The following is an 11,914-nucleotide window of genomic DNA, read 5'->3' as shown; positions in this document are numbered from 1 at the left end:
CGCCCGCCCCGCACGGCTCCGTCCCGGCCATGGCTCTGCGGCTGCTGCTCGGCGCGCCCGGGGCAGCGAGTAAGAGGCGGGCGGAGGGCGGGAGGGCTCGAGCTGTGCCGCGGAAAGGCTTCTCGGCTCCTCGGCTCCTCGGCTCCCCGGCTGCCCTGCCCTCCTGCCCTTCCTCCCGCACGAACTGACGAGCGAGGGGACAGGGCGGGCGCCCGGGGCTGCCGGCACTGGGGGAGGGACTGGAGAGCGCCCAAGATGGCGGCGGGTGAGGAGTGCGACACGCCCCGCCTCCTCAGCCCGCGGGGCCCGGGGGCTTTCGCAGCTGTCACCGCGCCTTCCATGTCCCTACAGCTTCCCTGCTCTAACCCCCTTCCCTCCCTCCTCCCCTCCACCCCCCGCCCATTCGGTGTTAATATTCTCCCCTGTATTGCAAACCCATTGCTGTTGGGCAAATCTGTTATTACGGAGGTTTTGTTGCCCTGTCGTTCATTTATACTACTTAACGGCAGTAAAATGTTAAACAGTGGTTTATCGTTTGGATAAACTACTCCACAGCTGGAGGAAATGTGCTGTGGACCTGGAAGTTATGGGTCCGTGCCCTTCACCTGAGGAAATTCGGGTGGTTTGTTTATAGAGAGGTAAGGCAGACTGGATAACAGAACCTCTCCCACAGACCTTAGCTTGCGCTCTTTATTGGGTGCTTCCCTGTCTGTTTTTGACTGAGGTTCTGTGATGCTTTTTATACAATACTCCTAAAACAAACCAGTATGCTGTTTGTTAATTGAAGAGCTGTTAAAAATTTGTTGTTAGATGTTTGTGCTCTATTTGGCTGTCAGGTTCATGACAAGATGTGGATGATGCTCTAATCCTCTGAGCATCCCGATGTGTGCCCAGCTCCTGCTGCATGGATGGCTTTGTTAGGATAAATCACAGGCTGTGGACCACTTCAAAAGATGGAATATTGCAGCGCAGCAACTTTAAAGACTTGAGATTTTCAACTTCAGGTTCAGTTATATAATTAATAAGTGGGAGGGCTCTGTGACACCGTGTAAAAGAGGAGGGAATCAAAGATCAGTTTGTAGGATGTGGTTTACTAATGTTGATAGTTCATCTCATCTTTTTCAGAGATGCTTAATGTCGAACTTTTGTCACCTCTCTTTCAAGAAGAGTGTATTTTGGTCAAGGATATCAAGTAAATGCATCAAGGAAAATGGATTTTGCCTCTTCTCTGGTGACCGAGATAATCAATTTTGTACCAGTACCTTAAGCTGATTTTTATTTGAATTTGGACTAGAATGCTGGCTATAATTTAATTTTCTTGCTAGCTTTTCTTCTAGCTTACTGAAAAATGACAAGAAGCTTGGCAGGAGTAGAAAGACCCAATGTTTGCAACAGATTAGATCCTTTACTGTTAATAGTTTGTTATGTCATGCTTAAAGCAAAAAAAAAAAAATACTCCTTTGGGGGCATTGGCAGCAGTTAGCAGACATAATACAGTTTATGTAGCTGTAGGGTTTGATACTAAAGATGTGGTATTTAAAATGAATGAATATGCTGATTATGGGAATATAAGTGGGTTGTTAGTTGGTGTATATTAAGGTGAGTCAGATTAACAGTGCTTGAGAAGGCTTCCTGATTCAATCTCTTCAGGAAAATAAAATTACAGTTCTTTCAGGTACTTTGCACCCAGCTGGTACAGGGAGGATTTCTGTTTGAATCTTGCTTCCTAAGAAATGTCAGAACTGCTTAGGCACCTGTCCACAGCCAAAGTATTTTTAGTGGATAGTTCATGCTCACTGTGGACATTTGGCTTTTTTAACCAAATTATTCCTAGGACTTTAAAGGAAAAAAGTTAATGCTTTTAATGAAAGCATTTGCATGCAGTTACATAATTGAACTTAAAGATGCTCAAAGTTTTTCCTACTTTTGACTACCAGCTGAATTATTTTACCATCCTAAGGGAAACCCAGCTATCCTCTGCCGACATTCTGGGAAACCTGTTACTAGGGGAACATTTTATTTTTTTAAACTTTCCTTTGGAAAAGCAGAAGCTTTGTCTGACTAAAAAGCTGCTGGAAATGAGCCAAGACATGGAAATCAGCAGGTTTCTTGGGGGAGGTTAGGATTTCTCCTGGAAAACAGACTGTACTGGTCTATGCTAGCATGATTACTGTCTAAATACAGGAAAGTAACAGCAATGATAATTTAAAGCAGTTTAAAATACGCTGTTTATGTGAACTGAGTTATACAACTAACACAGTTTTGCCTACATATGTTTCTAGGGCTAAAAATAATTATCTGTGCTGATTTCTTAGGTGTTTGTGAGTTGAATGTTAAAAAATTTTTAGAGTTTGTTTTCCTGCCTTCCTCTCCCTCATCCTTGAAGTAGGTTTTTTTCAGAGGTGCTCTGGACAGTCACAGCATTACTTAGTGTTAAACTCCCACATTTATGCTACACGTGTCCGTTTGCTTGATAGAGTCATCACTTCTTTGCCACTTGCGAAGCAGCTCCAGCTCTAAACCAGGAGGAAGATCTGAACCTGCTAAGCAGCCACTAAGGAAACCAAAGCTACCAGTAGGTCGGTTTGATGAACCAGAAGAGTCCAGTATGGAGAAGGAACCCCTGGAAAGTAAGTAATGTTTTACAAAATTCGAAGCTGTGTTTTAAAGGCAAGATTGTGAGATGCTGTGCTGATGTCAGTTCAAGAAGGTTACAGGCATTCAGCACTCTTTAGAATCATTTTCTGAGCTTACTGACTCGAACAAAAAACAAAAAGCCAGAGAGGCAGGGCAGTGGGCACAAGTTGCAGCAAATGGTGCACCAAGGGAGAAGAATCTTCAGAACAACCATAGTCAAATATTGTAGCAAGTCACACAGAGAACCTGGGCTTCCTCTGATCTTGAAGATAAGCAAGTTTGCCTGAGTGTCCTGACAGTACCAGCCCTGCCTTTAGCAGGGCTTGAGCCAAGTGTTTGCCAGAGGTGCTTTCCACCACCACAAAGCATTGCATGATTCAGAGAAGCGTAGCTGGTATCAGTCTGTAACAGTACAGCTGTAAATGGTGCCAGTAAATTCACCAAGGCACCGATTACTTTGCATTACTCAAAAGGCCTGTTTTATTTCTTTGTCCACAAAATATTTCTGATTCATGCTGCACTTTGTGGCCAAAATTTCTTAGTTTTTCAGGCAGAGTTTTGAAAAGAAACAATTGATTCTGAGTTTACTGAGCAGCTTGGTGAGGCCTGGGAAGACCTAATGAACTGGTATGGTTGTTGTGTTCTGGTGACCTCAGTGGGGCTGCATGACAAGATTGAGGCACAGATACATCACTGCTGAACTAAATAGGAACATAAGTTTTTTTGTTACATGGGAGAAAGAATCTCTTTCTTCTTTTTAATTAGCCATCTTAACTAAAAGCCATAGTCATGCTTTGTATATAACTCACCATAGTGTGATGTTCTGCTGCATTTCATCGGTAGCAATAACCCATGTTTGTCTATTTTGAGGTCTTACTTTTTAGTGTATCAGTAGATTACTATAAATATCCGGATGGCTGAATACAAATTGCAGTCAACAAACCTGAAATTAATTTTGTAGGACTCTGGGAAATGTTTAAATCAAGGTTGCATTTCAAAACAAAAAAAAAATTGATTTTGTCTTTGAAAATGAAACTAAAAGGAGAACATCATAAGTGATAGCATCTTTATATTTGTCAAGATTATAGAATTTTTAATGAATTTTCCCTATTATTTTAGAATTCCCTGATGGAATCAATCCTACTACAAAAGAGAGGGGTGGACCTAGAGGCCCTGAACCTACACGTTTTGGAGACTGGGAGAGAAAAGGACGTTGTATAGATTTCTAATATTTCAGTGTCTGTATTGCTAATAAAATATTTCTAGTTGCTGAAAAATATAATGTATAGAAAAAAGTATCACCTCGATTTGTTGTGAAGCTTATTGTTTCTGATGTGCCACCACATTCTGTCATGTAATGAATTTTCTGAATAATGTAATGTAATTAACACAGTGCTGCAGCTCAGACTATGGAGCTGTTAGTGGCTCAAAGTCTGCCTGATCTTTAAAGCTATTTACACTGTGCAAGTATAAATGCAAGTATAGCGCTGTGAAATTGGTAGTCAGGAGCTTATAGAGATATATAAGAGCTTGTATTTCTTCATGAATGTAAAGATATATGTGGTGTCGTAAAAGCGTTGAAAGACCTCTGCATTTCATGAACCTGGACACCATCGAAAGTAGAGCCAACTCTGAGGAGATCAGTAGGTCACTGATTTCACACAGTGGTTCCCTGATAAAAGCTGCTTTACTCCAGAACCTTCCCTGTGTCCCCATTACAGTGGGTTGGGTGTTTTTTCCTGTTTGTAGGGAAAGGACAGTGTTGTCTCTGATTGAGGACTGTAAGTAGCACAGTGGAATGGAGACTTCATTTTGGAGAGGGTCAGCTCTTGATTGCAAGCAGTGTAGAGGTGCTGTATTTGCAATTCGGGAACACTGTTCTGTATCACCTGTCTTCTTCATGCTACTTGCATTATCTTTTCTTTTGTAAGTGGAGGTCTGTCTTGGTTTTGAAAGACAGTTGTCTTCCAGGGAAAGCTAGAGCCCCCCCTTGGAATGGAGAATGTAAACCCCCTTCCCTCCAAATTATTATAATTTTGCAATTAGGGGCTTTCAGGCAAAGATAAGTATTTCTTTACTAGGAATATTAAAAATAAAAAGGAAAATACAAATGTAGTAGTACAAAAAAAAAAAAAAAAAAAAAAAAAAAAAAAAAAAAAAAAAAAAAAAAAAAAAAGCAAGGAAGCAAAGAAAGATCCTGGAAAAAACCCTAGCAGAGTCAGGGATATGACCTGACACCCTGTTGATGAGGGTGTTGGAAGCAATCCAAATAAATCCTCCTGGAGTAACAGATGTGGTTCTGTGGAGTAAAGATGGTCCTGTAGAAAGTCCAGTGGTGACGAGATGGGTCCAGTCTCCCTCCGGGAATCCAGTGGAAAACCAGGATACCTTGTGTCCTTCAGTACCAGTTTTTATCTAGCTAGGAACAGCTGGCTCCTCCCCCGCTGGGTGGAGCATCTCACAATGGAATGTGTCACATCATTGGTGGGCCCTACGATGTCCCCCTGGAGGATGGAGGGGTGGTGAAAGAGATAAGAAACACTGCCCCACCTGGATTTAATGGCTGGGCCATTATGAGGAGGCATCTTCCTCCTTCCCCCCTGGAGGGGCAAGAGAAGGAGAAAACATCTCCCAAAAAAACAGCCTTCAACAGATGAAATAGAACAAACATTTCTAGGTTACATAATCCAATACAAGGTCCCCTTTTGCACATGGGCTAAATGTTGCTTGGGAAAAATACAGCATTATTGTCTGAAACCTTATGGTCAAAGGGAACAAATTCTGTTATGTGATCTAATATTTTAGATACTTAAAACCAAGTTATCTGGTGTCAAACTAAAAATCTTTCCGTCAGGCTGAGCTCAGTTCTTCATTCAAGAATTTGCCTAGTCTACTGTAATAGAGGAATAGTAGAGTGCAAATCTACCACTTGTGTGAGTCCTTACTAATGAAAGTAAGTTGTCATTATTGAAATGTGTGAATGTGTGCTCTATTTCTCTGCAAGTTCTTTCTGATAGCCCAAACAAATGGATCTTCTCTGGTCACAGATTCAGAGGAAGGTGTGGGGTTTGCATTACTCTGGCTATGTGTGAGCTTTGCCTAGCTTTGCCTAGCTTTGCCTTTGCACGGTTTAATGAGAGCATTAAAGTGTGTTGGTCTTGTTACAAATCTGAGCAGCCTCCCCTAAAACTCACTTGACTGGCAGCCAGTGGTGGAGCTCCTTGTTGAAATCTGGCCGTTTGTGTATCCAGTGTGTGTCTTGGAGACATAGTCTTGCTCTAGTTGTGAGTTTGGATGTTTGTCTCACTGTGATGATTCCCTACAAAAATACTGAACTTGTTCTGTTATAGGTTTATCAACCAAGTACCTCACCAACAAGCAAAATGAGATTATCGAAAGCCTCATAAAAGGTGTTAATTAGTGGTAATTTTATTGTGAACCTTTAAATTCTGCAGTATGGCTTGGATATTGGAAAATTGGTTTGTATTCATATCTAATTAATTCTCGTATCCCTTCTGTAGAGTGACAGATCTTTCCAAAATCTATTGACATTTCAGTTATCTAAAGATAGGTTAGGTCAGCTGTGTTTAATAGATGGTGTTGGTTAATTATTTTCAAGTAATGTTTTGCTGTTTCAGTTACTGGAAACGTTCAGTGTGTTGGAAAATACTTTCTTACACAATACACAGCCTTTTCAAATAGGAAGTGGAAATTTTAATTGGAAGCTTCTGCCTTTTCTGCATCATTATTAATAGGCTTAATGTCTTAATTCACAAAGAGGTGGTAAAATATTGCAGTTATTTTATTTTTTAATTCTAAATCTTCTCCAGGGATTGTTGCATTACTTCATTATCTTCTCATACCCGGTTTTACCCTTCCCAGCACACATTCCATGAATGTTTACCTAGTTGTACTTATTGGCATTCCTGATTTTCAAATTGAATTGCTTTCCTCAGCATTGACTGCAGGTGCATTTCTCCCTGGATGCAGAATTACACTGTTTTGATTTAGCAAATGAGGAACTGGTCTCACTTTTCCATAATTTTCCTTACATTTCAGTTGTTTTTCTTCAGTCTCCCTCAGCTTTGTGATTAAAGGCTGACCCAAGTACTGTCCAGGCCCCTGCTTGTTGTCTTTCATGCAGGTGATGACTACTGCTGTCAGAGCCACAGGCAGGCAGTCCTTCCTGTCAGAGCTCAGGCAGGTCCTAGACACTCCATTCCAGTATCCGTGAAGTACCTTGATTTGGAAGATAATTCTGAGAGTGCTAGCATCTGTAGCAGTAAGACAGAGTATCTCAAAAAAGTCAGGGATTTTGCTTTCCTTCAAAAACCAGAATCACAGAATAATTTAGGTTGAAATACACCTCTAACATCATCAAGTCCAGCCGTTAACCCAGCACTGCCAAGTCTGTCACTAAATCATGTTCCTGAGTGCCACATCTACATATCATTTAAATTCCTCCAGGGATGGTGACTCAACCACTTCCCTGGGCAGTCTGTTCTAAGCTTGATGGCCCTGTTGTTGAAGAAATTTTTCCTAAAATAAAAAGGCTGTTGTTAACCTGTGTTATAAATAGCCAAAAAGGAATTGGTGCATGGGAAATAGAAAATACCACTTCAATCTTGAGCAGCTTCAAGCCTTTTTTTCCACTGGCTGGTGGAACCCAGGCTGGTGCCAGCAACAAGTGTTTGCTTAACTTGTTTTTGGAATGTGTCAATAAGACATAGAAAACTGAACATATAAACAAAATAATATGTAAGAGCCAAAGAGTGAATGCCAAGGGGCCCTCTTACATTGTCTGGCAATCTGGCATTTACCGTTTACTGGAGCCCTGGGCTCCAGTAACAGTTAAACATAAAATTCTATGGTGCTGCAAAATCTCTTGTGGTACCTGTCAAAAGTGATCAGGGATTGAATGTAACAAACAATACAGTGATATTCTAGGGTATGAATGATCATTTCTCTTTGTTTTCTTGCAGAGCCTGCAGTTAGGAAAGCAGCACTTCAGCACTTTTTTGGAGCTTTCTTCCTGCTGTTCCCAGATAATTACTATTAGCAATTCACTGGAATTTAGCATTAGGGTAAGAAAATAGCTTGAGGCATTAACTATTAGATCAGCCATAGATACGGTTTTATCATAAATACTGATTGAATATTTTTTGTAACTTTTTGTTAGTATAAACAGTGAAGAGCAGCAGTGGTTGTATCCTAAATTTTTCTGTTAACTTTCTGGGAGACAAAGGAAAATTGTTCTGTGTGTATGCAAATTCTTGCAGTACTGCAAGACACTTGCTGCTCTTTCGTTTTCTTTACTAAAAATCTCTGTGTTGTGTTTCTGCAGTAGGTTTTCTTTTTTAAATTTGTTTCTGCTACTTGGCATAGTTGCATTTAGTACATTATTAAAATTATGGAGCCTTTATTGTTTGAAGGAATTGCACCATAATTACTTTATTTTAAAATACATAAAGTTTCAATTTACAGTTTAAGAAAATATTTGCTATATATTGACTTGTTTGGAAAGTATTTATTTCGGTGTTGATTTATTAAGTTGGAACACAGAATACATAATAGAATCACAGTAATATTACTTGTGATAGTAGCATATGTTTGTAAAGTACCACAGAATGCCGTTATAATTCTTTACTGCTTTTTCAGTTGACTGCAATAAATGAATTGCAGTGAATTGCAATAAATTTCAGTTGACTGAAATAAAGAAATAAATAATAAAATAAATAAATTCCAGTGGTCTGTAGTGACAAATTAAATGCCTTTTTGTGACCTTTATTTTGGTATTCCTGTTGAAAAAGCACCACACCATCTTGTTCTGAAATGTCAGGAAAAGGAGGAAAGCTTTATAAGAGAAGCAAGTTTGGTACTTCTTTGTTTTTTGTAATTGTTCCTGAGTCAGTACCTATTATCAAGTATATCTGAACATAAGAAAGTGGTTTGAAATGTGTTTTCATGTGCTCATGGAGATCAAAAGCACGCACGTTTGTGGTCACCTTCTTGCTTTTGTAAAATACAATATAAAATACTTTTGCTTAGCTGGTGGCCAGTGTTCCAGACCAGACCAACTGAGATGTGCAGGCTACATTCTAATATGAGTATGGCTGTGCTCCCTCTTCCAGCTCCAAAACTGCTGCTTATTTTAGGGGTAGTCGTGTCATCTTCTAAAACACTTTTGTTGCAGAAAGGGTGTCCCAGTAGATATTGAATCTTAGTTACAAAACGGCAAATCCTGAGAAAAGAACTCTATTCAAAATGAGTGCTCTGAGGGGTGGAACTGACAAAATCCTTGTATCCTATGAATGTCTTAAACCCCCTGCAGACTGAGCATCTTTCTCCCTGTTCTGTGTTGATTGATATTATCTCTGCTAGACCAGAGACAGGGCATCTTTCTGTCCATCTTTTCCCCCTGAGAGGAATTATTTGGACCTCTTTCCCAGCCACTGATTTCCACAGAGCTCTCAAGAGCTTAATTCTCTTAATGTCTCTCCTTGACGCCTTTTCAGAATAGGTTGGAGTTACTGACTTTTGAAGTGCAGGGGTGTGTGGAGGCCTGTGGGCCTGCTGGGGGACTTCCAGGCTATCCCTTGGAAGAATGTCCCCTGACCCTAGCCTCTCCCGTGGATCTCCTGTTTAACTGACGTGCTGCCAGTTAGCCCCCATGTCGCACCCCTCTCTTAGCCCATTGCCATTACACTCCCAGTTTACCATATATGGTCAGTTTCTAGCAACTTCTCTGTTTCCTGTGCCCTCATTGGTTTGTACCCCTGTTTGTCTGCCCTAGTTGTTTCCCTATTGGTCTCTGTAACTACTCTCCCGCCTACCCCTTGCATTGATTGCCTGCTACCATTGGCTCCACCCCCTTGTACCCATATATAAGCCTGAACCCTCTACCCATCTCTTTGTCCATGGACCTCTTCAGTGAGTCGGTGAAGTAAACTACTGCTGGTTATGCACACAAAGACCCTTCCTGCCTCTGTCACTTACGTAGTCAGCTGCTGTGAGTGTGGTGTTTGCTTTTGCTGCGTGCCTGCTGGAGCACCCTACTCTTGGAGACACTTCAGGAAGGTTGTGGCATTTTACCACCTGTCCATGTCACAGCATGGGTGGTGCAGCTATTGGCTTCCTGTCCTTTGGAAACCAAGCTGCTGAATGACTTGGACCATATGTATTTTCTTTGGAAATATTCAGCATCTCTGCATTTTTTTTCTGCGAGAATGGATTTTTTTTTCCTGTCAACATCAGAAGTGCCAGTTTGAGTTTACAGCAGGAAAGTCTTTGACAAGCATTCTCCAGGCATTAAATCTCCCAGTCAACTACAGTCTTGTGCCTGTAAAAAAAAAAAAAAAAAAAAAAATCACATATTTTAATATTGCCATTTTTAGGGTGAGAGTGTTCAAAGACGCTCTTTAAGGTTTTTACTTAATACATGAATTTACATTAAAGCTGACATACATGGCCCATCAAAACACAGTTGTAATTCTCAAAAGTTAGCCCCTGGCAAAAGTCAGGTGAGCTATGCAGTGGTGGTCAGGTTGGTTCAAGAAGCCAGATACTGAGCTATAACTTATATTCTCCTAAGTGATTGTTTTTAAACTCCAGTGACTTACGTAGCCATCTGTGCTTCCCTCCTAGTTGTAGTGCAGGGAGATGCCTCTATAAGGTAGTCTTGTCTCAGTCTGGGGAGTTTGTCATTACAGATGGTGACTGGGGTGTTTTAAGGGCATTCTCCCCATTGACTTTAAAGGCTGCCTAAACAGCTGTCCTAAGTGAGATGCATTAGGTGTCAACACTGTGGTGCTGACAAGAGAAGCCAGGGTGTCCCTGAACATGAGTGTGAACTACTCACTTTCTCAGAGGGGAAAGGCTGAAGTGAGGCAATGGGACCTGCAGTACTTTTGCTGAAGGGGATGTCCAGGGACAGGTCTTAGATGCCTTGTAAAAGGCAGTTTCATTGTCTTAAAATGAGAGGAAAAAGGCTGAAGCTAGTTCTTTAAATTTCTCCTACATATCCACCTCCTAAACAAATGCCTACAGCATGATACAGCCAGGAGGGTAACTCTGAATAAACCTATACTCAGGTGACAAGAAGTATCTCAAACCTACAAATTAGTTGGGATTTTTTCCCTAATAAAGGTAAAGTGCGTCAACATAACAACTAAGCAGTCTAATGTGACGTGCTGCTGAGAAAAAGCTAACATCAAAATAAAACTGGCAGGCTAGGAAAAAGTCATATATTTGCTCAGCAAACCTTTAGTCTGTGTGACTTCCTTGTGAGAGACTAAAGAACAAAGGATGGTGTGTTTCCAGCTACCATTTGAAAGCTGGGGGAAATTTCACATGTCTTAAAAGACAAGCAAGTGTTACTTAGCTCAGAGAATATCCTGCTTTTAGTTTACATTTTACCCCTGGGCTTTCACTTATAAGTTCTGCAGTACGTATGTGTGATCCTCAGACAGATTTTTTCCCAGATGACAGGACTCCAGCAGCTGTTTGGTCTGCCAGGCATATTGTTTCACTCTCCCTGCTTCTTTTTCAGCCTGATAATGTCAGCTACAGCTCTCTTATTATTAAATTGCATATTATTTAATTTCACTTTTTGCCATCCTTGAGGTGGGTTTTTTTTGAGAGGTTGTACCCTTAGTTTCTCTGTAGTAGTAACAGGGCACATCATAACATTAACCACAAATTACAGGTGTTTCTCCCTCCCTCTGCTTCCTTTCTTTGAAGGAAATCTTTTGATAACATGGGGGATTTTTGTATGTGAAGATCTTACCTGGAGTCAAGAAAGATAACTGAAACTTCCCCAGTTGTATTTGATCAAATTACATTCATTATTCTGTCAAAATCTAGCTTTTGTGGGAAGTCAAAGGTGCAAAGAAGGAGAAAGTGATGCCTCTAAGAAGTAGCATCAGTCTCCCTGAAAGTTTTAAACAGAAAGCCAAACTCATTTCAAGGTCTCCTCAGTGAAGGTCACTTAGCTTTTTTCAGAGCACATGGCTGTTGTCCAATCTGTCCAGTCAGGACATCCTGGTATGTCAGGACAGTCCCAAAGCAACCTTTTGTGGTTTCAAGTCTTAGTCTGCACAGAGAAATACCATGCTAAAGTAGTACACATCTGACTGGTGGGTACATTGTAGGCTCGCTGTCAATGACGGCCGGCATCAAAACCATCTCTGAAATGGCAGAGATTTGAGTAAAAGGGCTCAGAGAGCCAGGTGGTTAACTTCTGGTCCTATTGTCATCTCTATTTTGAAGATAAACCAGG

The 11,914-nt window shown here is 40.9% G+C and overlaps 1 protein-coding gene across 4 annotated transcripts; it reads left to right on the top strand.

Annotated features, from left to right (window-relative positions):
* On the top strand, positions 1-8,694 carry SDHAF4 (succinate dehydrogenase complex assembly factor 4). 4 transcript variants are annotated; one of them, XM_040059527.2, is made up of 3 exons: positions 1-69; positions 2,478-2,630; positions 3,757-3,935. In XM_040059527.2, exons 1-3 carry the CDS (start codon positions 30-32, stop codon positions 3,864-3,866), a joined length of 303 nt encoding a protein of 100 aa, XP_039915461.1. In that variant the 5' UTR covers positions 1-29; the 3' UTR covers positions 3,867-3,935. The 4 variants fall into 4 exon arrangements, with proteins under 4 accessions (XP_039915461.1, XP_039915459.1, XP_058275923.1 ...); XM_040059525.2 differs by lacking the exon at positions 1-69 and adding an exon at positions 651-1,004; XM_058419940.1 differs by lacking the exons at positions 1-69; positions 3,757-3,935 and adding exons at positions 1,012-1,231; positions 7,620-8,694.
* Positions 8,695-11,914: the final 3,220 nt, after the last annotated feature.

This window comes from Hirundo rustica, chromosome 3 (genome assembly GCF_015227805.2).
Source record: "Hirundo rustica isolate bHirRus1 chromosome 3, bHirRus1.pri.v3, whole genome shotgun sequence".
In the NCBI taxonomy this organism is placed as follows: domain Eukaryota; kingdom Metazoa; phylum Chordata; class Aves; order Passeriformes; family Hirundinidae; genus Hirundo; species Hirundo rustica.
The sequence above is the reverse complement of the archived record's forward strand: the minus strand, read 5'-3'. Positions and strand labels throughout refer to the sequence as shown.

Bases quoted from the DNA above. Each gene is read 5' to 3' on its own strand.
- SDHAF4 (XM_058419939.1), top strand. From the start codon at position 1,084: ATGTGGTTTACTAATGTTGATAGTTCATCTCATCTTTTTCAGAGATGC. The intron at 1,232-2,477 runs GTGACCGAGATA...TTTGCTTGATAG, and splicing joins TGGATTTTGCCTCTTCTCTG to AGTCATCACTTCTTTGCCAC. The intron at 2,631-3,756 runs GTAAGTAATGTT...CTATTATTTTAG, and splicing joins GGAGAAGGAACCCCTGGAAA to AATTCCCTGATGGAATCAAT.